The 26,078-nt window shown below is 52.5% G+C and overlaps 1 protein-coding gene across 5 annotated transcripts in view; it reads left to right on the top strand.

Annotated features, from left to right (window-relative positions):
* Window positions 1-26,078, top strand: part of ABCC8 (ATP binding cassette subfamily C member 8) — a 76,238-nt gene that overhangs the window by 35,552 nt on the left and 14,608 nt on the right. For 3 of the 5 annotated variants that reach the window (XM_060017330.1, XM_060017329.1, XM_060017326.1), the window contains 13 exons: window positions 4,505-4,545; window positions 5,741-5,886; window positions 8,122-8,227; window positions 8,403-8,519; window positions 8,911-8,986; window positions 9,710-9,815; window positions 18,485-18,520; window positions 19,822-19,857; window positions 20,597-20,695; window positions 21,768-21,852; window positions 22,518-22,598; window positions 23,894-24,031; window positions 25,755-25,880. In XM_060017330.1, the coding sequence (XP_059873313.1) occupies window positions 4,505-4,545; window positions 5,741-5,886; window positions 8,122-8,227; window positions 8,403-8,519; window positions 8,911-8,986; window positions 9,710-9,815; window positions 18,485-18,520; window positions 19,822-19,857; window positions 20,597-20,695; window positions 21,768-21,852; window positions 22,518-22,598; window positions 23,894-24,031; window positions 25,755-25,880 (1,193 nt within the window). The remainder of the gene's footprint in view (window positions 1-4,504; window positions 4,546-5,740; window positions 5,887-8,121; window positions 8,228-8,402; window positions 8,520-8,910; window positions 8,987-9,709; window positions 9,816-18,484; window positions 18,521-19,821; window positions 19,858-20,596; window positions 20,696-21,767; window positions 21,853-22,517; window positions 22,599-23,893; window positions 24,032-25,754; window positions 25,881-26,078) is intronic. The other 2 variants (XM_060017327.1, XM_060017328.1) reach the window with 2 other exon arrangements.

Genomic DNA, 26,078 nt, shown 5'->3' with positions numbered 1-26,078 from the left:
CTCTCTGTGCTAGACTCTCCTGAGGCCCTGGACATTAGAGAGGGGGCTGCACGGTCCTCACCCTCGCAGTCTTGTGGGAGACCAGGCCGTGAACAGGGGCCGTGCCTGTGGTTAGAGCCACAGGGTCAGTTCTAAATCCCCTGTGTTCTCTTTCACGGGCACACCTGGCCCTGGCCTCCTTTATTTCTTTCGTTCTCTTATCTAATAAATATTTACTGAGCACCCACTATGTGTCAAGCCCTATGCCAGGCCTGGGGGATGTGGCAGGCTGTTCACAGTCTAGTAGGGAAGCCAGACGGGCAGCTGTGTCGTGAGTGACAGGAACAGAAAGTGGAATCCATCAGAGCGGCACCCAACCTCATCTTAGGAGCGGTGGGTGTCAAGGAAGCCTTGTGCTCGGTGAAACCCATTGCCGATGCCCATAGGATCCCATGTCAGCCAAGTGAGGGAAGAATGTTCCAGGCACAAAGGCCTAAAGGTGGAAAGGATGACGGGTGTGTCCAAGACTCGAGTATATCACGGTGAGGAGAGGGTAACGAGACCAGATCACGCAGGACCTTGTGTGCTGGGTTTTCTCCTGAGGCAGGAGAGGCATTGAAGGATTTTAAAGGAAAGGTGGGCCTGCCATCTCTTCCAGTGTTCTGTGGTCAGGGGTCTTCCCTCTTCCCACCTGGGTCTGAACCACAGTCAGGTGGTTCACATCAAATGAATGTGACTGGCCTCATGCTATGTTTTGAAAAGCAAAAAACAAGCCCCCAAGCTCGGATGGAGGTGTGGGGTGGGCAGGATGGTGCCTGTGAACCCCATTCACAGGGCACCCAGCACCTGCCCCTCCCCGCAACCCAGGCCCTGGCTGTTCTTGGCGAGTGTCTCCTCCTCAGCGGAGGCCCTGACTCAGAACAGCCAGTGTGTGGGGACAAGGAGACCTCCAGACCTGGTCCCCCTTCCTTCTCCAGCTTCTCTGAACTTCAGCGTCTGCCCTTCCTTCCACCAGCTGGTACAGCCACAGTGGGTTGCTGATGCATAGCCTGGCGGGGGGGTTTGGGTGTCTGAGGGAGAGCTGGAAGCCGCAATCAGTGTGGCTGTGAGCCTCCTGCCTCGCTTCCACCAACTCCAGCGCCGGACACACGCCACTGCCTACTTTCCTTCCCTCTGCTGACTTCAGACTGACTACCGGACTGAATAGCTCTGTTCACTTCGAAATGCCTTTCCCCTCCTACAGGTGCAGCCTGCAGTCACTGTGAGCTGGCAGCTCCTCCCCTGGTCCTGGGTAGGGGAGGGGATGAAGTTAACCAGAGGCACAAATGGCTCACTGTGCCTCCCCGTGCGTGGCTTCTGAAATATTTATCAATGTTTTGCAAATGAAAAGCTCCTGCTATTGCAGTGCGCGGGGGGACTGCCACCCACAAGGCCAGACAGCATTCCTTGGCCAAAGCCCGGCGGGCGGCGGGTGGCGGGCGGGGGAGCAGTTGATCTGAGCCCTGCTTTGTTTTCAGTTGATCTGTTGTTTTGTTTTGTTTGGGGGGTATGAAAAGCTGACACAGTTGTTCACTACGGAACCCCCAGAACACAACACAATGCCTGAAACAGCGGAGACCCTCAAAAAAGAATTTCTGAATGAATATTTCTTAAAGGATGGAGGAGCAGTATTAAAACAATAGGTACCCTTATCTCTACTCCATTACAAAAAGGCTTTCCCTCTTGAAGGTGGCCTTTCTGACCTGCCTACATGCAACTAAACTTTTCCATAACAGCATCACACTCACACATCGTTTCATAATCTTCTGCTTTCACTTAGTGTTATTTAACAGTATTCCCTACTCCCTAACATTCAAGGGTTGAGCACTGTCATGTCCTTCTTTTTTTAATTGTTTCCTAGATCAAATCTAAGTGAGTCAGCCCACCCCATGCCAAAGTTGGAGAGAAATCTATTCTTGGTTATATTTCCCACTCCTCCGCTGCCTTTAATGTCCCATCGGCCCTTATGCGGTTCGGGAAAATGGAGGCTCCCCGGAGTTGCCTTTTTCCCTCATTTACTAAAACAGCTGCTCCTGTTGGATGTTTCCAGTTTACTTGGTTTCAGGGGTTCGTTGCTGTGGTTGTGGTTTTTGTGTTGCTGTGACAGGCAGTGCTGCAGCTAACAGCATCTTGCTGAGGGCTTTGTGCTTCTCTTGAGTGATTATTCAGGATAAATTTCCAGGAGAGGGATGGTAGGATCAGAAGTCTGAACTCCTGTGCAGCTCTAGCTACAAAGCACCAGACTGCTTTCTGAGCGAGTTGTACCAATTTATAATCTAACTTCCAAGCCTATTCTTCAGCTGGAAGTTGAGCCCCCGTGTGTGGGGGAGGGGTCTTGGCCTGGGGCAGGGGCCGAGGTGGGGTGCACAGGTACCTTTTGACAGACTGGGCAGGAGAGGAACGGAAGGTGGCCCCTGCCTGAGGGAGCTCCCTGGAGGAACTGCCTTGGAGGGGAGGGACGAGGCTAACTGTCTTTACAGCTTCATTGTTGGTGATGGTCAATGGCCCAGGCCTGATGGACATCCTCCTCTCCCTCCCTCTCCCCAGCCAGTGATGGCCATGCTCTGTCCTGTGTCCCAGATCTGGGTTCCTTATGCTGTGGGAAAACCAATAATGCTTATCCTGCCCCCTGCAGTACGAGAGGGCTGTGAGGGAGGGTTGTGGCATTGAGGTGGGCACCAGGAGACCATGGAACCTTCATCAAGAAGGGCAATTAAGGGCTTCCCTGGTGGCGCAGTGGTTGAGAGTCTGCCTGCCGATGCAGAGGACACGGGTTCGTGCCCCGATCCAGGAAGATCCCACATGCCGCAGAGCGGCTGGGCCCGTGAGCCATGGCCGCTGAGCCTGCGCGTCCGGAGCCTGTGCTCCGCAACGGGAGAGGCCACAACAGTGAGAGGCCCGCGTACAGCAAAAAAAAAAAAGAAGGGCAATTAAATCACCATCATGTGTGATATTAGTGTTGATAAAAAGCCTTGTGGTCGGAGAGATTGGCAGTGCCCCAAGGGCTCCAGCCATATCTTCTCCATGAGACAGGGAGCCCTCCAATGGCAGGGCGCATAGATTGGGGATTCCCCAAAGATGGGCACAATATCTTTCCTATCTGCTTGGGAACCCCGTATGGGCATGTTTCCTCTTTCCCCGTCCTATAAGGTGTCTCCTGGGAGCATAGTTCCTCCTATCTCCTTCCTCAGACTGGGAGCCCCCTGAGAACGGGGACCACGTTCTTCCACTCCCTTGGGGTTCCACATCTCCATGTATGTACTAGGTGGTGCAGGACTCTTGGAGTAAGTAGACAATCAGCTTCTCGGAATGGTGTTGACGGTCTGGAATTCTTCAGAGTGTCAGACACTTCGCCATTCATTAAACAGGGGCCATGTGCACAGGCTCTGCCCTTGGCCTCTGGCTCCTGGCTCCTGGCTCCTCCTTTAATTTAGCTAATATCAGAACCAGACTCCTTTCTGCGCTGGCCTGGAAGAGGCTGCTGGAAGGAAGGAGGAGGAGGTGGGAAGGTGGCAGCTAGGATGGGCGTCTCTTACTCCAGGAGGGCTACTCTCTCTGGAAGTTCTGGCCTGGGGTCAGGGCACTCTTGGGCATCTCACAGCTTGGACCAGAGGAGCAGGGCTAAGCTAGCAGCCCATGAGGTATAATACTCAGGTAGCACTGAGGCATCACAGAGGCCTGTTCCCTGCATTACCTGCTCTCACCTTGGAGAGAGCCAGAGTATGTGAACAAGTAAGTACAAGTTTGCAAAAATCAGGTGAAGAAACCGAGGCTCAGAGAAGGTGAACGATCAGCCCAAGATTACACAGCTTAGAAATAATGGGGACTCCGCCCTTCTCTGACTTTAAGTCCAGATCTCTTTGCTCTTTGGGGTCCCTATGAAGAGCCTGAGGGCCACACCATAAACAGAATAAGGAGAGGGCCTCTGTTGCAGCAAACCAACTGTCCCACCTGGGCGTGGGCTGTCAGCCTTAGAGCTAAGGCAGACCCTGCTTCCAGCTGTCCTCAGTCACTAATACCTCAGTGTGAATGAGTTTGAAATCCTTCCTAAGAGCCATGGGAGACTGGGAAGCCTCTCGGCCTCAGAGTGAGCCAGGGATTCAAGGACCAGACGTAGAGGAAGGAGTAGCAACTTGGTGCCCCCAGAAACACGTGCTGCTGACCTCGTGGTTGACCACAGTCCACCAGCTCTCCAATCCCTTCCCCTGCCACTTTCTCACAGGGCTTTCTTCACACTGTCCACATGGAGCAGAGTAAGAGCATTTCAACCTTTATTTAAAGGCTTAAGTCTCAATGATGGAGATAAGCGTCCTGAGGGACACACGTTAGGAGCTGGAGGTGCCACAGAGCTAGAGTTCTGCCCAGCTCCATCCCGCAGGCTGGGGAAAGGACCCCAGAGGCTGCCCTGCCTTCACACCAACCTGGGCAGCTTCACTTCCAGCTGTCTCCTTCCTCCCACTAAACTCCCCCTGTGCTTCCTCCGCAGTTTTCATGAACACGGCCATCCCCATCGCAGCCGTCCTCATCGTAAGTGGATCCTTTCTTCGTCTCCCGGTGAGAGTTGGTTGGGCGGGGTGGGGAAGGCTGTCTGGCGTGAGAGGCGCCCAGGGTTTGGCCTTTCTGCACAGGGGCTTCGGAAGATGGGCTCAGCAGCAGGACTGAGAATAGGGTGCTGGATGGAGAGTCTATATATGCAGCCAGTCCCTCCTCCACTGCCCCACTCCAGGCAGACAGGACCTCCAACCCCTGGCCTGGAAGACCTGACGCTTAGTCTCTAGAGCAATTAAACTTTCTTTAAAAGAAAAAAAAAACAACAACTATCAAACCTCTTCATTATAAAAGTGAAACTTCTTCATTATAAAAGTAAAAATTTCTACAATGTTTTTGTAGAAATTTTGGGAAATACAGAAGGGAAAGGGCAAAGAGAACTGAAATCACCCATAATCCCACTGGCAACAAAGTTAATGTGTTTTTCTCCAGTCTGTTTTTGATTCACAGAATACGGCATTTTTACAAAATTAGGATTGTGCTTCCTATGCAGGTTTGTAAACTGCTTTTTAAAATTTAAGAATATGACACGAAGAATTCTCCATGCCATTAAATATGACAATGGTGGTTTTCTAAAGCAATTTTGACCAAAGCTGAGTAGGAGCTGAACAGTGGGGGCCGGCAGTACGCCCCTCAGAAAGGCCCCACGCCCACAGCCCCTCACCCGGGGCTCCCATCCCTGGCTGCTGTGACTTTCCCCCGGGGCCGGCGTCCCTGAACTGTGGCGAGCTCACAGCCTGTCAGTCACACTTGGGAATTCACTTTCAACGTGACTCACTGACTTGGTTCCTGGCCTGGTTCCCTGGGGAACTCTGGGTAGCAGAGGCCACGGAGCCGAGCCAGGTACCCAGAGGCTGGGGGGCAGGTGGCAGGTGAAGAGGTGGTTTTGTGATGATCGTGTTTACGTTTCCGACGGAGGACTACAGTCTGAGAGGGTAGAGCTGACCTACCCTGAGGGCTCCTCCCTGGTCATTCCTGGAATGAAGGAGGCAGGGCAGGGAGGGATGGTTCCATGAGATGGCTGTGAGGATGGTGGTGTCTCCAACCCAAAGGTCCCCTAGGTCCCCTGCTTCCCGCCTCTCATTTCCTTCCCAGGGCTGAGGGCTGCTAGTGCGGGAGTGGCCCACACTCTGAGTCACGCTCTGCTCTGTCGCATGTGTGCCTCTGTCTGCAGACCTTCGTGGGCCACGTCAGCTTCTTCAAGGAGGCCGACTTCTCCCCTTCGGTAGCCTTTGCCTCCCTCTCCCTCTTCCACATCCTGGTGACGCCACTGTTCCTGCTGTCCAGTGTGGTCCGGTCCACAGTCAAAGCTCTCGTCAGGTGAGAGGAGGGTCCAGCAAGGGCAGTGGTCAGGCCGCTCACGTGTCGGCCCCAGGGCTCACTCTGGTCACTGCTACAACCACAGCTGTTTGGTCCCAGGACATGCCTGCCCGTTGATCTGGGCTTCACTGAAGCTGGTTGTGGTTGGTCAGAGGGACATGGGCCAGGTGTAGCTTCCCTCCCTCTAGTCCCTGAGAAGGACTAGCCAACGTGCTTACGTCCTCCAAGGAGAGTGTCACCTCCGAGAGAACTCCATAAAAAGGAAAATTCAACATTGAGCCAAAATTGGTATAACCTCATCAATTCTAACCATTGGTCCTAGTTCTGCCTTCCGGGGCCGCATAGAATGAGCGCCATCCCTCCCCCACGTGACAGCCCCTCAGATTTCAGAAGGTATCCCCAAAATCTTGGTCTTCCCCAAGCTGAACATCCCCCCCTGTTCTCTCCACGGGTCTCAGCGCCTTCACGGCCCCGCTCTAGAGCCCAGTGGTGACTCTGCCCCTCTCCCAGAGGCATTGCCTTCTTGGGAGTGAAAGCCTGAAGGTAGAAGGCTGAGGCTCTGGCTGGAGAATGCCACAGCTGGAGTGCAAAGATCTCCTTAGGCCTTTGAAACAGCTCCTTGAAAGCAAGGGCCAGTCGTGCCACTGGGGAGAGCTGGCTGTGTCCTTTCTCATCACCAATGGGACCAGACAGTAACAAATGTCCTCTGTACCCAAGCCCCTCCAGCCTTGAGGGAAGTGACACCCCTGTCTCGGGGACCCTGGCAAGTCCGAGCAGCTGGCAGGGAGGGGTAGCTGTGGAATGAAGTAGCTGATGGAAGGAGGGTCAAGGATGAAAGGGGTCATAACGCAGTAGAACTGTGGTCATAGGAGTATCTGACTAGGGAGTAGCCGGCTGGAAAGGGATTAGCTCCCGTTTCCAGGGTCGGCTATGCTGACTCACTTTTGTTGGCCTTGGCATTGTGACTTCTAATGATCAGCCCTCCTCCCCCACCCACACCCCAACCTGTGATTCTGTGTAGAACCCACAGATTCAAGGATGCTACACCTATGGGAAATCCCTTGCCTGAGTCAGAAGTATTTCTATGTAAACCGTTCTCATGTCACCATCATCAGGATAGCTAAGGCCTTTTTATTTATTTATTTATTTATTTATTTATTTATTTATTTGCGGTACGCGGGCCTCTCACTGCTGTGACCTCTCCCATTGCGGAGCACAGGCTCCGGATGCGCAGGCTCAGCGGCCATGGCTCATGGGCCCAGCCGCTCCGTGGCATGCGGGATCCTCCTGGACCGGGGCACGAACCTGCGCTCCCTGAATCAGCAGGTGGACTCCCAACCACTGCGCCACCAGGGAAGCCCACTAAGCCCTTTTTAAAGAGGGAGACCAGACTCTGGGCTGAAAGTGGGAACAGGACACAGCCTGAAGGTTGACCCCAAGGCCAGCTCCTCCCCTCCCCCACAGCCCCTGCCAAGTGTGTTGGAACAAGGACAGAGGGGGAAGCGGACGAGGCTGGCTGTCTGCTCCTGCTGTGGGGAGGGGGTGTCATGCCCAGAACAGAAACAGGGGTGGGGGTGGCCCCAGGCTGTTGGACATTTAAGCAAAAAGTGGGAGAGGGGTACACGAACAATTCTCAAGATTCCCCAGGCATCTTGCCCACCCCCAGGGATAAGAGAATGAATCAAAAGAGTGAAGCTTCCGGAACCTCCTCTGAGTCCATAAAGAAATCCCAGGGGTGGAGCCTTTTCCTCCATGAGTTGGGAATAATACCTCTTCCACACCTCCCCCAGCAAGATCAAATTATATTATGGGGATTAAATTATGTGCTTATGAAGTATTTAACAGTGTTTCACGTATATTACATGATCAAAACATATCAGTTGTGGTTGATAGCCAATCCTAATCCTAACTAACCTAAAAGTCACTGGTAAAGCCCAACATCCTTCAGTCTAATAACTCAAGACTAACCAACTGTAACGCTAACCCTAAAACTAGCCAATCCCACCTGATCCACGCCCTAACCTACTCCAGCTGACTAGTAGACCCTAACCAACCTTGGTAACACCTATCGCCCCCCATGGGATGCCCCCTTCTGTCCCCTCCAGTGTGGGCTTTTTGAGGGCCACACCTAGAACCTGGCATCTTCTCAGAGCTGCTCTCTCAGGCCTCGCCCTCCTCCCTCTCCCCTCCCCTCTGCCCTGGGCAGGGTGAGGGGTGTCTGCACTTCCTCTGCAGCGTGCAGAAGCTGAGCGAGTTCCTGTCCAGCGCAGAGATCCGCGAGGAGCAGTGTGCTCCCCGGGAGCCCGAGCCCCGGGGCCAGGCCAGCAAGTACCAGGCGGTGGTGAGTGTCCAGCGTCCCCTTGCCATACCTCCCCGCCACACACACAGTGTTTTTCTTTAATGCATGCAGCTCGTTCCCTGCTGGTCCTGCCTCAGCCTGTCCTCACTGGGGGGGAGCTCCCTTCCCTGCACAGCTCCCAGCCCCTGGGCCCTCACCTCCTCCTAACCATCCCCAGCCCCTCAAGGTTGTGAATCGCAAGCGTCCAGCCTGGGAGGATTGTCGGGGCATCATGGGTCCGCTGCAGAGCCTGACCCCCAGTGCAGATGGGGATGCTGACAACTGCTGTGTCCAGGTGAGTCTGAGACCCCGCAGCCCGACGCTCGCCACCCAGTGCCAACTCCAGGAGGAAACACTAAATCTGAAGTGCCAGAGACCTGTGTGCTGAGCCCTCTGCCCTGGAGGTCACCTGGCTGCCTGCAGAGTCCATAGGAGTCCTGAGACCAGGGACAATGCTTCCATCTCCACCAAGTGGGGGGACCTGTAGCAGTCCTCTGGGGAGGGTGCCTCAGGTAGAGAGGTCTGCACGAGAAGGCCATTCCCCCACTCCCCTGCCTTGGAAGTGATCTGGGGACTGGAATCGGTGTTTTCTGGCTTTCATGGGGGAGGGGAGGCGACGGACTATTCACACTGAGACCCCAGCTGCCTTTCTGTTCTCTTCCGGGGCTGGGGTACCGCCAACGAAGATCATTGGAGGCTTCTTCACGTGGACCCCCGATGGAATCCCCACACTGTCCAACATCACCATCTGCATCCCCCGAGGTATGGCCCAGCTCACCCCTCTATCATGGTCTGGGGGTGTCCCCCTTGGAGTCGTGTTTGAAGTGCTCCCTTCCCACGCTCCCCTGAGTGACATGGGGAGAAAAAGAAAAATCAGGATCGATTGAGTACCTGCTCTATGTGCACTCTTGGTGTGTGCTCTAGGGTATGAAGGTTAGAGAGGGGGTGGGCTACTTCCCCGAGGAGTCCATGTGCTAGGCAGCAGTGCAACAGCAAGGACAGGGCAAGAGAGCGGGACCTTGATGTCAGGCCATCTGTTGCAGACAGAATGGGTGCTTCACAAAAGGAAAAGCAATCCCCAGTAGCCAGGGAAGTCATAGTGGAAGAGGCGGGGATTCTGAGAATGAGCAGGGTGCCTCGAGCCATGAGGCAGCGTGGACATTCTGCAGGGGAGGCAGCAGGAGCAAAGCATGGAAGTGGGAAGGAAAGGGTGCCCTTTGTTGGGACTGGGAGGTGCTGGGCACACTTGAGAGCACTGGAAGGAGAAGCAGGTGCTTAGGAAGGGGCGGGGGGGATAAGCAGTAGGAAGGAGGAAGGACCTGGGGAGCCAGAGGTAAGCTCAAAGGACTCCCTGGGGATTCTAGGTAGGAGGAAAGCAAATGGGGGCCCCGGGGTTGGGTATATCTGTCTGTCTGTCTTTCCGGGTGGTGGTTGTTCAGACTCCCTCCTGGCCCCAGTCCCATCTGCCGCCCTCCCTCCCTGCAGGCCAGCTGACCATGATCGTGGGGCAGGTGGGCTGCGGCAAGTCCTCACTCCTCCTAGCCACCCTGGGGGAGATGCAGAAGGTCTCGGGGGGCGTCTTCTGGAACAGGTACTACATGCATCCTCTGGGCTCAGTTAGTGGGGAAAGACAGTGGGCAGGCAGAAGCCCTCTTTTCAACCGTGCTTCTCAGTGGAGGATGCATCATGCATTTACTGAGTGTGTTCAGCGAGTACTCAATGAAAGCACTGAATTGTTATTCTCATTACCATCATTAGTATTTGTTAAGCCCTCACTATGTGCCAGGTACTTTGCTATGTCCTCTGCACACACTATGTCCTTATGAAAATCCTTATGAAAACCAGCAAGGTAAGTAGTGTTAACAGATCTCGTGTTGTAGAGAAGGGCCAAACTCTTTGCCCTCATTCACCCAGCTAATAAGTGGCAGAGCTGGAATTCGAACGCAGTTCTGTTTGACTCCAAATTCTGTGTTCACGCAGCCGCACTGCCTCCCAGTGTGAGGGACCGTAACACAAACATTGGTTTCTGGCTTGGTCATCAGCAAAGTTGATACAGACCATTCAGTGGGTATTTCAAGGAGCCAGAGATAAACCAGACAAATGTAGGTTTCTGGGCAAAGATCACTATCCTAATTAAAGAGCCGGAACCCTAGACTGAGTCAGTCATGAATCTATTATTTATACCCACTTCCAAAAAGCACTTGAAACTAGTTGATTAAAGATACAAATAAAATAAAGGCTTTTTTAAAAGCCAGAAAAGAAGAGCCAAGAAATGAAGAGGGTGGAAAAGGTGTTCAGAAACCTGGACAGAACATGGCTACTGCAGTCATCACACAGCGTGGCTTGGAGCCTACCGGCACTCATCCCCAACACCTCCCCGTCCCCAGTATCCAAGAATCTAAGAGAAAGAGGGATCCGACTGAGGTTTCAGGAATGAAAGTCACAGCCAGAGGCAAGATGTCAGGTTTTTTCATAAGCTTGAGTGCAGACTGAGCAGAGAGAAAGACCTTGGGACCAGTGTCTGAACACCTGCATGTACCCGCATTTCCTGTTTTTCCAAAATGTCCCTGGATGGTGCACCCAGCACATCTGGCAAGTTTCCCTCCTCAACGGGGCTGTGGGTTGGCAAACAAGCCCCTTGGGTTTCCCATGACCTTAGTCTCTGGAACCTTGATTCCACTGGGGATGTGGTATGTCTGGGACAGACGGTCTCTGCATCCATTCCCTATCTTATTCGGGTGTCTCTCAACACAGCCTGACAGGAAAGGTCCAAGCATTGCGTTTCCAGGCCCTTGTACCAACTGCCCCTCAAGGCTTTGGAGGGAGGAGCCCTTGTCCGTTGACTGCCTGTGTGTGTCTGTGATGGGAAGACAGGAGCCCCCAGTGAACTGTGAGCTGAAGAAAGCAACTGACCATTTATTGGGCACCTGCTACGGGCAGGCCCTTTGCTAAGTGCACTGCAAGCACGATCTCACTGAAGCTTCCCGCTGGGTGTTATCGCCCCATTTCACAGAAGTAAGAACTGAGGACAGAGAGGCTGAGTGACTTACCAGTCAGCATGCAGACCAGGGTCCCAAGCCTGGGCTCTTTCCCTCAAGCCTGGCCACTGCCTTGGGCTGGGGTCCCTTGGGTCCTAGTTCCAGGGATTATTCTCCAAATTCCATGTGGAGGGCAAACTGGATCCAGGCCCTCTCTCAGGGCAGGCCTTTCCTAGATGAGATTACAGAGCCCAGAGACTGGGGCTGCCCCTAGATTCCCCTGTCTGTGTCCCACTCAGCCTGAATCAGACCCCCTCTGAGCGTGTCCCCTTTGCCCCACATCCTTCATCTCCTCCCCACCCCCTTCAACCTCAGGTGCCGTCACACCAGTGTCAGCACCTCTCTGGCCTCTACAGAGGCAGCTCAGCCTCAGCCCCAACCTCCTCTCCAAGGTGTGCCAACCCTCAGGGTCTGACTGCTGCCTCTTCTTTCTTAGGAAACCTCTGCCCCAGCCCCAGCGGGTACAGGGGCCTCTCCAGGGTGCTGGAGCGCCTCTTGTGTGCCAGATACTGTGTAAGGCACTTTATTTACTCATTGTCTCGGTCAGTCTTCACCAAACTCTGTGAAGTAGGCATTATCATTATCCCCATTTAACAGATGAGGAAACTGAGGGGAAGCAAGTTGCCCAAGGCCACCCAGCCCTTAAATGGCAGAAGTGGGATGTGTCCCTAAGTGCTCAAGTGCATGGGCTTTCCACTGTGTGCTGAGAGAGCAGGGGCTTGAGAGCAACACAAAGAAATAGCTAGCCTGACCACTCTGAAGGCCAGCAGCCTCAATGGCTGTGATACCCCGCCTCCCCGCCTCAGCAGAACCATCGCAGCACAGCTCACAGCTCTGTCTGCGTTGACACTCACTCTCCTCGACCGGCAGGTGGGGCCCCACATCCTGGCTCTGTTCCAGGCTCAGCGAGGAGTGATGGTGAAAGGATCTTTTTGCTCCAGGATCCACTTTGCCCCCCTCCACAGCACAGTCTCCCTCCCAAGCATAGCGGGTGCATCAGGGTAGCCTGCAGCCAACCCCGGGACGTTGTGAGAATTTGTTCATGACTCAGCTCATGTTCTGGCTTCTCTACATTGATGTATTCGCTCACCCCATATTTACTGAGCACCTGCTGTGTGCCAGACCCCGAGCACAGCAATAGGAATGCAAAGATGGTGAAGACGTGGCCGCTGCTTCCAAGGGAGGAGAACAGAGATCAGTGCCACCATCGAGCACAGAGGAACAGTGAACTCTGTGGTCAAGGAAAGAAGGCTCATGTGGACATGGTATCTGAGCCTCGAAGGATGAGCGTGGTTTCATCAGATGGAAGAGGCCGGGGTGGGAGAGGAAGGTGTTCCAGGCAAGGGTATCAGCGTGGGCAAAGGTGTGATCATGTAAGAGGGTGTGGTTCTGGTGCCAGAGCAGTGGTGTTAGGGACGCTGGTGAAGGACAGGACTAAAGAAGTGGGCTGGGGGCTTCCTTGGTGGCGCAGTGGTTGAGAGTCCGCCTGCCGATGCAGGGGACACGGGTCCGTGCCCCGGTCTGGGAGGATCCCGCATGCCGCAGAGCGGCTGGGCCCGTGCGGCTGGGCCCGTGAGCCATGGCCGCTGGGCCTGCGCGTCCGGAGCCTGTGCTCCGCAGTAGGGGAGGCCACAACAGTGAGAGGCCCGCGTACTGCAAAAAAAAAAAAAAAAAAAAAAGAAAGAAAGAAGTGGGCTGCGCTGAGGTCAGACACCCTGTATACCTGGCCTGGGAAACAAGATTTAGCCTGAAGGCTGTAGGAGAAACGTGCTGGTGATACAGGATGAGGGATGGGGAGAGAGAGACTGCAGGAAGGGAGATCAGTCAGGAGTTCATTACAGCGGATGGGAGAAGGAGGCTGGTCATACCTGGCTCAGCTGGCTTCATCTGCTGTTTGTCTCTCAAAATCCTGGATACGTACACAGCTCTGCCTGGCCCACCTACCCTGGGCAATGAGTTAAGTGTGGGGACTGTGTGTTGAGGGCCCCCCTCCGTTACTTGCAGGAGCTCCATGCCTCAGACCCTGGGCTGCAGGGCTGCAGGGCAACGACGTGCTTGCCAAGTGAGCCAAGAGCAAAATAGCATTTGACCCAGCAGCCCCTCCCGGGGCCTGGCTGTCTGCAGCCAGAGGCAGGGGCGATGCCAAGCCGCTCCAGTGTTTTTCATCCATACCAGGGCCAAGACCTGGTGACCAGGCAGCCAGAAAGAGTTCCAGGAGGTACAAGGCAGGGATTTGGGGGATTAGGAGGGTCACAGCAGAATGCTCTGGGGAGGTTGCTTTGTGTGTACAACCATTCATTTATTCCTTCCTTGAAGAAAATGAGCAGTACTGCTGAGCGGATAGGAGCAAATGTTCTGGAGGCAGGCTGTCCGGGTTCAAATCTGGACTCTGTGCTTTGGGGAATTCTGTGACCCTTCTGTACCAGTTTTCCCTTATTACCCGTGGAGTTAATGTGAGGTTTAACCTGGCATGTAGCAAATGCCCTATAAATATTATTATAAATATTATTCTTTGACGATGTACTTCTATTCCAGGAACAAAATTCCCCTATTGCTCTTTAATTATACTCCAGCCTGTCTCCAGGAGAGACTGTAGTGAGCTCCCTGGGGATAAAGATCATATCTTGTTTGTCTCTCTGTATCCACAGCGCCTTTGCTAAATGAATGCATTTGCTAAATGAATGAACCAGGAACAACTTATGACCTTTAGGAGACTGCAATTAATGAGCCTTTACCTCTCTCTCCTTCCCACATGCGTTTGCCCAAGCTGTTTCCCTCACCCAGCCCTCCACCACCCAACTTCTCCACCAGCATTTGGAATGTGCAAATCCTATTCGTGCATGCCTCACACCGTATGCTGGGGCATGTCTCCCCCATGACACTGAGCTCCTTGGAGATGGGACTGGAGGGCTACTCCATGCCATGCCCCAGGTGCCCCCCCCACAGGATGTGTATTTTGTGAACCACTCTGTGTAAGCTACAAAGGAGAAGACCTGGCCCCTGCCCTCAGGGGGCTCACCAGTCCTGGGTGGACAGAGGCCTGGGATGCGCATGGGGGCTTCAGGGGTGAGGCCCTACATTCTAGGCTGCAGAGTTACTGAGGCAGCCTTGAGTGGGTCCTGCACATCGGTTGTTGCCCGGCTCCATGTCTCTGGGAGAACCCAGGTCTCGTGCGGCTCCCAAATATTCACTTTACTGATAGTCACCTGCGCCTGCCTGGCTCTCTGCTTCGATTCACTGTTAACCTGGGAATTTGCAAACTCTCTCCTTAATCTTTAAGAGGAAAACATTCTGATAAACACTCAAAATTAGCAGATATATTCAAGTGAAATTCTTTCCCTGGAAATAAAAAACAGGGCCATTAATGTCCACAGTAGATTGATTTTAAACAGCCCTGGGGAGACAGCAGGAAGCAGGGATCCGAGGAAAGTGTTGAGGTACCTCCCCACGAGGGACTGCAAACTGGCCTCTCTGGAGCTCCTTGCTGCCCCTGCCACCCACGGAGGTGTGCGCCCTGGGCCCTACTTGTTCTGAGCCTGCCTCAGGACATTGTTGCCTTTTGGTGTGAAGGCTGCCTCCTGAGACCCCCGATTCCCCAGGGTGAAAAATAGGCTTGTCTCAGGACGACTCTGTGATCCCATCTGTTCATACAGTTCCTTGGAGCCTTTGGGGAGTTGGGTCAGGGGCTCAAGGGCACCCCAGGTTTCCTGCAGGAGGCAGGTGTGGTGAGACGGTGAGCAGACAGCAGGGGCACCATGTGGACATGATGAGCCCAACTTGGGAACTAGATAGTCTCTGGTTGTGGTCCTGACTCTGCCACTCGATAGCTGTGTGACCTTGGGCAGGTTACTTCACCTCTCTGCATCTTAGTTTCCTCATCTGAACTATAAGAAAAACCCTTTCCTCCCTCAGAGATTTGGCATTAGGACCCAACGACATCAATCAGAAAGGGCACTGTGCGTGAAAGGTAATATTTCAGGGCAGCAACAAGCCCCTCTGGGGCAGGATGAATGGACCATGGAGACCCATAAGTCCTAACTTCCCCTTCCAACCTCAATTTCCACTGCTTTCCTTTTTATTTATTGTTGGGGTCTTAAATGAATGTTGGGGCCATTGGACTCCTCCTCTGCCTGTGCCTTTGAAACCAAGCACCGAGCTGAAAGGATGATCTCCCGCCCACCCCATCCCTCATTCTCGAACCCCACCCAGGTCCTTCCCTCCAACCAGCTATGAGCTATGTTGGTAATACATTCTCCCAGAGTCATGGTGAGGTTCCTACCATTACCCCAATTTTATAGATAAGGAAACAGGCTCCCCTAAGGAAAGGGACTTGCCTAAGATTTCACAACCAGTGAGTAGAGAAGCCCATCGGATACAAACTTTAGAGCCCATGTTCCTTCCACTTCTCACACTGCCTGCACTCATGCAGACTCCTCCTCCAGCCTAGAATTCCCTCCCTCCACCTCCGCTGTCTCCATCCTTCCCGCTTCGTGGTTCCGTTCACCTGTAACTTCTATGAGCCCTTCCTCACTTTCTCAGATTTCTTCCTCCTCCAAACTACTTGTAAAAAGTACATTTTTCTCTGACTCTAAAAGAATGTACATTAAATGAGAAAAGATACGCAAGTATAAAGAAGATTAAAAACCACCTAATATCCCGCCACCCAGAAGTTTCCAGTCTTTTCTCTGCATATTTGCATATGTGTTTGTGTGTACTTTTCCCCCAAATTTCTATAGGACTTTCTTGCTCCTACTTTTCTTTTGGCCCTTATAACTTTCTGACATCTGTACCTGTCTGATTCGCTCTGCCAGACCGTGAGCCCTTTGAGGGCAGGCTCTGTGCAGTGATTCGGGTTGCCATGCACACAGGCACCCAGCTCACAGCTGGCTGCAGGGAAGGAGGTGGGTCAGAGAAAAGGAGAGATCATCTTCTTAGCTCACTGCTTGGTCCCAAAAGTGCAGGCAGAAGAGGAACAATCATTTAAGAGCCCAGCAATCAATGAGAGGAAGTGTGTGCCACATATACCAGTTTTTACTTTTCAGATTAAGACATACACACACAATGAGGAGACTCATTCTAGGAAGGCTGGAACTGCACTGGAAAGAGGAGAAGAGGAACCTGGATTCACATCCCAGCTTCCCCTCTTTCTAGCTCTGTACCATTGGGCACATCAGGCAAACTGTAAGCCTCAGTGTTTCCATCTGTAAGATGGGGATACTAACATCTTTTTATAGAGTTGTTGTGAGGATGAAGTGATGAATACAAACAACTTCACACAGTGCCTGGCATGAGGATGGCCCGCGTTGAGTGCTAGCCCCCCTCCCTTCCTTCCTCCCAAACGATTAAAGATGTCTGTTACCAACCTCCATTTATTACAGACCTGTCATGTGCGAAGCACTGTGGAGCTGAAAAAGATGCTCTTCCTGCCTTAAAATCCCTCTGGGGATAAAAGACTTACACAGGAGCTGATTAGAGAAGAAGGTAGTCCATTATAAGGGCTAAATGAACAGCCCAGATAATGCTGCAAACTGAGTTAGAGCCGAGGGAGTTCAGTGTGTGCTGGGGTCCTCAGGGAGGCCACAGATGTGCTTCCCTCCAGAAAAGTAACAGCCTTTGCAACTCTGGAAGCAGTCAAGGCAGAAGACTGCAGCGATGAGCTTATCTGGGCTGTGGCCGCAGAGTTGGAATTTGTAAGCTTGGGTTTTTTCATCTGTCCCACATGACCAGCTTGTCCATAAACTACAGCAATCTGATGGTTAGGGAACATGAGGTTAGGTGGAGTTGAGGGAGTGAAATGAAACCATAAAGATCGGTGAATAGGATCATAGGGAACTGGTGATTATATATCCATCAGGGTCCGTTCTGTTCTGCTCCTCAGCAGAGGACAAAAGAGAATTTCATCAGGCTTCTTTCCATCCCTGTTTTTGTCCATCCTGTTTTCCTGGCAAGAAATTTATCAGAGGTATGGCCTGGGTAATCACAGTGAAGCAATGCAGCATAGTCATTAAGAGCATGAAGCTTTGGAGTTAGACAAATCTATTTTCTTTGCTATTTGCTGGCTGTGTGACTTTGGGCAAGTTACTTAGCCTCTCTAAGTCTCACTTTCCTTGTCTATAAAGTGCGGACCTCCTTCATATGGTTTTTTTGAGCTTTAAAATAGATAATACTATTGCAGTGCTTATCACAAGTGCTTATAAAAGTTCAATAAATGTTAGCTGGTTTTACTATTGTTAAAGTAAGATCTGCATGAAGACAGAACAGATTGATTTTCCCCAAATGTGCATGTCAGAAGTACATACTTCATTGGCAGAAGGTTGCTTCTGGAAGGTTGAAAGGTGGCCTGGGGCAGGCGAAAGAGCACTGACAAAGTTGGCACCAGTATTCAGGTCACCTCGTTCAGTGTTTTTTGTTTTGTTTTGTTTTGTTTTGTTTTTTGCGGTACGCGGGCCTCTCACTGCTGTGGCCTCTCCCGTCGAAGAGCACAGGCTCCGGACGCGCAGGCTCAGCGGCCATGGCTCACGGGCCCAGCCGTTCCGCGGCATGTGGGATCCTCCCGGACCAGGGCACGAACCTGTGTCCCCTGCATCAGCAGGCGGACTCTCAACCACTATGCCACCAGGGAAGCCCCTCACTCAGTGTTTTTCAAAAAAACTTTTACTGTAATCCACAGTATGAAACAGATTTTACATCACAGTCCACTACATTTATGCATTGATAAGTAAGAGAAAAAAAAATTCACACAAAAAATACACATCTTGACCACATGCAATGCACATTGGTATTTTCTTCTTTTCTTTTCTTTTCTTTTTAAGTGCAGTTGCAGTTTACTTGTTTCAGACCCAATTTTTGGGTCCCAATCCACAGTTGGAAAACGCTGTACGAAATGATTATGACCTTGGGAAAGTCATTTTCCCTCCCTGAGCTTTAGTTTTCCCAACTATAAGCCAGTCTTGATGCCAACCCAGCTTCACTGCTGCTTGGAGTTGTGTCAGGAGTACTAATGAAGCCCTTGCTGTTTGGAGGGGGCCCATCCAGTTGCTGCAGGAGGGACAGAGATTGAGAAGAACAGTTTCTGCCCCCATGGAAGCCACTTGGGGGCACTGGGGATGGGTCAGAGGGGTGGGGATTGTGGGGTTGCTTCTCCCCAAAGACACAGTGCGATGGAGAGGAAGGCAGTGGAGTGAGAAGTAACGGGTATTGTTTTTTCCCATTTGTGCCCCAGCAGCCTTCCTGACAGCGAGACGGGAGAGGACCCCAGGTACAGCCTTGGAGCTCGGTTGGAAGTGGGTTCCAATAAAGGGAAGGGGCTTGGAGAATTCCCTGGCGGTCGAGCAGTTAGGACTTCGTGCTCCCAGTGCAGGGGTCATGGGTTAGATCCCTGGTCGGGGAACTAAGATCCCGCATGCTGCACAGAGCGGCCAAAGATAAAAAAATAAATTAAAAAAAAAAAGAAAGAAAGAAAAGTTGAGAAACAAAGTTATAAAAAGCAGAGGTGGGTATCCCCTAGGCAGACAGAAAATTCAGTCGTGTTGCTTTATGTTCAATGTGCTTTATGTTCTGGTCGTCTAAGACATCCAAGTGAAATAGATTGATGTGGCTCTAAGACCTTCAAAACCCTGCCTAACCACACCTCTTTCAAGACGATCGAGACAGACTGGAGGTGGTGGGAAGTCAGGAGTGGGAGGTTGACTTGACCTTGGAAATCCGTTTAAGCTTCTGGCCTTCACTCTCCAACACCACAGAAGTTTCACTTCCCCATACTTTCTCTGCCCTTTCTCGCATCTTGTCGCCAAGTGCCAGGGCATGATGACAGCCCAGACTCTCTAGCCATAGTGACCATAGTTCTTGAGCCAAAAATCAGGCCTCATGGTATGTGACAAGTATGAACGCATGAATGAGCACAACGGGATGGAGTATTTGACACTGGAGCAGTTGGGGTCTGTCCAGGCTACGTGGGCACCACAGCTGACCCCGTCCCTGTCGGCAGATCCCCCAGGCTCCACGGTTGTCTTCTGACAGGGACCTGGGGCTGCAAATCACACCTGGAGCCCTTCTCAGCTCTCTAGGTGCCACACTGAGTTCCATCGGCTGTAGGTTGCCATCCCCAGACTGCAGGCACCCATGGTGGCCTGCCCGGCCTCGCCTGGCTACGGTCAAAGCGCACTTCCTGCCCCAGATATTTGTGCAGCCATGTCAGCCCGAGACCTCGGCCAGTGCGTCCGCGCCCTAATGCAGAGGCTGGGTCTGCAGAAGCCACATGTTGGGCCTCATGCTCCTCTGACGTGGGAAGCACCCCCCCCCATGAGCCTACACCAATGGTGCCTTCCCCCCACTGTCCCTCGTAACTTAACCAGGTCCCCTGAGGCCTTCCTCACACACGCCGCGTGTATTCAGGCAGCGGAGGCTTCCCCTGGGTGGCGTGTGGCTTTTGTGGCTGCAGTTTTGGTCTCAGGGATTATAAAGGCACTCACGCTGGGTTTGAGGGAGCTCAAAATGTCTATGGAGAACTCAGTCTACTCAGGTGAACCCTGAAGGTACGTCTTTCCTCCCCTGCTGCAGCCCAGAGCGGGAGACGGCAACCGACTCGGATATCAGGTACTGTGTCCCGAGAGCACCGCCCTCCAGGGCAGGCTTCCTCAGAGGGGGTCTCAGGCCAAGGGAGCCACAGAGCTCTGGAAGGCAGCCCCCCAGGCCCAGCCCAGCTGCAGAGGAGGCCAGGGAGGGCGCTGTGCTCCACGCGGTGGTTCGGAGGCCGCCGCTGCTTCCGTGCGTCAAGCCGCTCGCTTCACACCAGATCAGTTTTGTCTGGTGGTCATCTTTTCCTTTTCTTTCTTTCCTTTTTTTTTTTTTTTTTGTCTTCAGAAACCACATCACACTAAATGTGGGTTCCTTGACTCTTCATTTTTAAAAAGTTCCATTTGGAGTGTTACCTGCTAACATCAAAGTCGAGTGGTTTGAGGGCTACTCAAGGAAGGAGGAAATCAGGGTTCAAGTATTTACTTAGTTTGGTCACACTTTGGGGTCTTCCCAGGCTCTGGGTAGAGACTTAGGAAGGGCAACAGACTGAAGGGGTGGGATAGGGAGGGGTGGAGAGCAGGGAGGGGTTGAGGTCCCTTATCCCCTAGCCAGCTAAGACACAGCACCCAAGCCTGCCTCGGGCCCTTGGGGAACGAGAGGCCACCAGGAGCCACTCAAAGCAGATTTCTGCCAACTGCACCTCCTCATCTTAGTGCTGCCCCCACCCCCTTGCCCCAGTTTAAGCCATCAGCTTGACAACCACCTCTGACAACGACCCCCTGAGAATACCTCCCTACTCCTGCCCCGCTTTTTCCAGGAAGAGAGGCCCCGTGGCCTATGCTTCTCAGAAACCATGGCTGCTAAATGCCACCGTGGAGGAGAACATCACCTTTGAGAGTCCCTTCAACAAACAACGGTAAAAGCCTCGAGGAGGTGGGTTGGGGGGCAAGCTTGGGGTGGGGGGAGCAATTGGTCATGCATGAGCCACTGCCCCAGCCCCCAAGCCCAGCCGGCTGCCTGCTCCTCCATCGATCTTCCTCACCCAGCCATCCTGCTCTCCAACCCCCTTATCTGGATTCCAGCCTGTTCCATATGGTCCATCTGGAAATGATCCAGATGTGCTGAGCATCAGGGCAGTCCAGCTCCCGTGGTTGAGAAGGCAGGAGGGGAGGGAGGTGCAGGAACCCTGGTGCCTTCTCTTGAGGTGGGTGAAAAGGCTCGCCCAGCCCTCCGTGGGTCTCCATTCTCCTGCTTCCCTACCCCCAGCTCCGCAACTTGTACACAAACCCCTCCAGTGCTAATGACTGCTAACATCATGGAGCTCTTTCCAGGTGCTCTTGCTATGCATGACTCGCTGTAATGCTCACATCAATCCCAGTAGGCAGGTACTATTATTATCCCCATTTTATAGATGAGGAAACCAAGACTCAGGAAGGTTAGGTAACTTTCCCAAGGCCACCCAGCCAGTAAGTGACAGAAATGGGTTTCAAATCCAAGTCTTCCTGACACCCAAGTACATGTCACCAAGACACTGTGATGCCTCCATGCACTCTGGCTGGCACCTGCCCGGGCTGAGAGCTGACCAGGGAAGTGTGAGGGGAGCAGGCTGGGCGAATATTTGACCAGCCATCATCATTTACTGCCTAAGCAAACCAGCAGTGATTTTTCCCTGGCAGTGCTCCAAGCATGGGCTCTGGCTACAGCTTTTCCCACTGCACAGGGGCCCCAGGCCCTCTCTTGTCACTTATGTGGCTATCTGCTCCCATTCAATTTCATCTTTCAAATATTTAACTTTCTTCATGATGGTGTCAGGTGCTGCCCTCAGCTCTTTTCAAGCTCACGGGGTGTTTGCTTACACCCATCAGGAGGCCCATTAAAGCCATTGCTCCTCCTGGGCATGTCTGCCTGGAAGGTAATGACCCTCTGCAAATGCCCAGGCCCACCTCTGGCCAGGCTGATCAGCTGTGTCCCCACCCACCCCACTGCAGGTACAAGATGGTCATCGAAGCCTGCTCCCTGCAGCCAGACATCGACATCCTGCCCCATGGAGACCAGACCCAGATTGGGGAACGGGTTAGTAGCAGCTTCCAGGGGCTGGTTCTCAAAGTTGGGGCCCTCAGCCTCCCCTGCTCCCCACCCATCACCATCACCATGCCCTGACATCCTTCTCAGGGAGAACAGGTAATGAGAAATGAGAGAGGGGGAAGGCTGAAGAGTTGCCTGCAGTGGGATCAAAATGATCTCCTTGAGCCCTGGGTTGGTGGCTGTCCTCGAAAAGTTTTCGGTCTTGCTTGGTGCAGAGGTCAGCTTAGCACTTTCCCAGGCTGGAGATGACTTGACATCTCCATTCATGCCCCAAGTATGTACTGAGAGCCCGCACAACACTGCGCTAGACTCAGGGTGGTTCTTCCTGTTCCCTCTCCAGGCGGGGTCCCTCCTCCGTAAGCTTAAACAAATAGGATTCTTCTGTGGCTGTACTCCTTATGTGTGATTTAAATCCGCCCTTCCTCCATCCTGGTTTTCATGGGTCAGATGGTCCCTAGCACCTTGGGAATCATTCTCCCCACTTCTGAATGAATTCAGTAAACATGTACAAGTTCCCCTTCTCTGCCAGGTGAAGAGGGGGCAAAGAGGTGCATAGAGCCAGGCCTCCCTCCCAAAGAGCTCACAAGGAGGGGCCAGGACAGTCTCTCCTGAAGGGCTGTGAGGGCATGACCTTTCCTCCCCTTTGGCGGCAGGGCATCAACCTGTCCGGTGGTCAGCGCCAGCGCATCAGCGTGGCCCGAGCCCTCTACCAGCACACTAACGTCGTCTTCTTGGTGAGTGCACCAGCTGGTACCTCCTTGGGGCCCTCGTGTCTGGCTGCCACCTTCGCTCATTGCCTACACAGATAGACAGTCCCACACACACCATCACCCAGCAGCCTCCCCCTCCAGGAGCAATCCTCTCCTGCCAGAGATATTACCTACCCATCTTATTGATGGAGAAACTGAGGCAAGGTTAGTCCAATTGACCCATGTGGATTTCACACTGGGCTCTGCAGTAGCCATGAGGGGAGGCGAGTAGTAATTATAGGCCTCCTCCCTGTAGGACAGCCCCAACCTATTAACATTTATTTAGCCCGACTATAAAAATGGCAAATACATGGAAGGTGAGTTACCACTTCACATCTCATGCCCAGAGCAGACATTGCTAATTGATCACAGCTTTCTTTCCCATGGAAACTTAACTTGGCCTCAGAATCCTTCTCAACACAACACTCCAGTTAACCACTAGTAATCAAACATGAGATAAAACTTATCTATACCTGCCCTACTTCATGCCAAGGTCTGAGTGAGGTACCTTAGTTGATACTGAAGAATTCTAAGACCCAGCCCTTGGCCTCCAAGGTTGAGAGTCTGATTAGGGAGACAGAGCTTACCCACACTTAAGAGCCACAGCCCACTTGAAAGCCAAACTGTGTGACACAGACTATGTCCAGGGAGACAACTGTGAGGGCTAGAGTAATCAGGGAGGGCTTCCTAGAGGAGGGTCTTGAAGAGTGAGTCAATTAAACAGAAGGAAAGAAGAAGCCCATTTGGACAGACGGTTAGAAGAAGGAACCTCAGGTCTCTGACCCCAGCTTTATTCTCCACCCTCCACTATTACTATGAATAATAGTTCACCAGAAAGACAAGAGGCAGATCAGCACTCCAGGCAGAGGAAACAGCTTGGGCAAAGGCCTGGAATGGCAAATTCCCTGGAAACCTGGAGCGTAAGGAGCTTGCACAAGACAGATGAGAAGTGAGACTGGAAAGGAAGACTGAGCAGGTGGTAAATAAAGGGCCTGGATTAGTGTGCTAAGGAATTCAGACTTAATAAACTATAGGGAGTCAGTGGAGGTTCAGGAGTCAGGAAATGCTTGTGATTAGATCTGTTTGAGAGGCATAACTGATAGCCCCATTTCAAGACGAGGCAACTGAGGCCCAGAAAGGTTGGTTGCACTGTCCAGGACCACGCAGTGTGCTGGGTTCGTGTCAGTCCCTAAAACAGAGCTGGTGTAACTCTGGTGGTTTTTACGCTCACTGTTATCCCCTCTTCCCGCGTGTGTCCCTACCTTCTCCCTTCTGCCTAGGATGACCCCTTCTCAGCTCTGGATGTCCATCTGAGTGACCACCTGATGCAGGCTGGGATCCTTGAGCTGCTCCGAGATGATAAGCGGACAGTGGTCCTAGTGACACACAAGCTGCAGTACCTGCCGCATGCAGACTGGGTGAGGGGCCACAAGGGGGTCAAGCTGTGGAGGGCTGAGGCGGGAGAGGCAGTCAGACATCTTCAAAGGAGTCAATCAGATGTCTCAGTAGCAACTGCTGAGGGCCACAAAGCAGAAGAGATCAGCAATGGATGGCTTCACACAGGCTGGGCCAGTCAGGGAGACCCTGCATAGCCCAAGGGTTTGGTATCACCTAGAGCTGCAGACATCCATATCCTGACACGGGCCCCATGTGGGTACACACAAGACTGGCACAAAGAAGTCTCAAAAAGAAACAGACACTCAGTTCTTACCTCTGTTTCCTGCCCAGTTTGATGACTCACCCCCCCTAGCCTTGGGGAGTGCCCATTTGGAGGGGAGAGCCATCTTCCTGCCCACTAGTGCCTCAGATTCAAGTTAGGATCCAATGGAAAATATGGAAACAAACAACGGCAGTGGTAATAGAAACTTCAATATTACCAGTAGAATGCAATTTTGTGAAATCCCACATCAGTTAAATTCCCATATTCCTCAACATGAAGACAATAGTTACTTTTCAAATAATTGGAAAGCATTTAATTTTTAAGTTGGAAATCATGTGACTTGTGAAATCTGGGTCTTGCCTGAATCCTACATAAATTTGTCCGGGGAAATTGAGGTCCTTCCTAAGCTTCAGGTCTGTGTTAATTGGCCCTGATAATTCCCCCCAAATAAGTCTTCCTTCTACATGTGGTAAGATCTTCCCTCTACTGTGGAAAAAAAAAAAAAAGATCCAGATTTTCACAAAAAGATATTAAAGCAGAAAAAAGAAAAAAAAATTAGATTTCTTTAAAAAGCTATTAAAGGGCTTCCCTGGTGGCGCAGTGGTTGAGTCCGCCTGCCGATGCAGGGGACACGGGTTCGTGCCCCGGTCCGGGAAGATCCCACGTGCCACAGAGCGGCTGGGCCCGCGAGCCATGGCCGCTGAGCCTGCGCGTCCGAAGCCTGTGCTCCGCAACGGGAGAGGCCACAACAGTGAGAGGCCTGCGTACCGCAAAAAAAAAAAAAAAAAAAAAGCTATTAAAGCAGGTACAGGTTTGTGTCTGAGTTTTTGTGGTGATTCTGGTGAGACAATTCAGGACAATCTTTCCAAAGAAGGCAGACACGGAGGTGCCTGGTTCCTCAAGGTGTCAGTGAACAGGACTCCTGGGCATCCGTCCCTGAACCCCAGCATGGGGTGGGTGGGGGTGAGAGGAGCAGGATGGGTTTCTGAATTACTGATGGGTCTACATGAGTATAAAACATTGAATGTTTCAAATAAAAGAAGTTTTATTGATTTCAAAGAGGCCACACACCCTTAGACCAACAGGTGCTTTGCCAAACACAGGTGAAACGTATCAGACCTGCCATGAGGAGGAGCTAAGGGTAACGTGCTATTAGCCCTTTCAGTGTATGGAAACAGCTCTCACTGCTGGAGTCCTTGGGGATACCCAGACAGCTTGACCAGGATGCTCTAATTTGCTCTGCAAACCCTTCTATCAACCTCGGGGCAACCATTGAGAATACCACCCCCCCGCCAGAAGTACCACACTCTAAATTCTGGAGTGTGTTGCTGAGGGCAGTGGGCAAGCTGGAGGCCGTTTGTGGTGGGGAAGAGATAGGTGCTCTGTGTACATCCATCTTAGACCTCTCGGTCAGGCAGGGCTGTGGCCTCCTCCCTTCCTCCCCAGCCAGCCCCCCGCCAGGTTTGTTTCTGTCTTTCCAGATCATCGCCATGAAGGATGGCACCATCCAGAGAGAGGGCACGCTCAAGGACTTCCAGAGGTCTGAGTGCCAGCTCTTTGAGCACTGGAAGACCCTCATGAACCGGCAGGACCAAGAGCTGGAGAAGGTGGGTGTATTTTGGGGGTCAGTCAGCCACCCCCTGAGGGGAAGGTTTTGCTAGAACTTGAACTCATAAAGATCTTCCTGCCCTCATTGGCCCCAGGAAGCCCCTCCTCCCCCCCCCACACACACACAAAGGACAGATGTGGGAGCTGGGCATGAACTTGCTCCCACTAGAGAGCCAGTACCTGTGCCAGCTACCCAA

The sequence above is a fragment of the Delphinus delphis genome, chromosome 8, assembly GCF_949987515.2.
Source record: "Delphinus delphis chromosome 8, mDelDel1.2, whole genome shotgun sequence".
In the NCBI taxonomy this organism is placed as follows: domain Eukaryota; kingdom Metazoa; phylum Chordata; class Mammalia; order Artiodactyla; family Delphinidae; genus Delphinus; species Delphinus delphis.
This window is presented reverse-complemented; position numbering and strand designations above follow the sequence as displayed.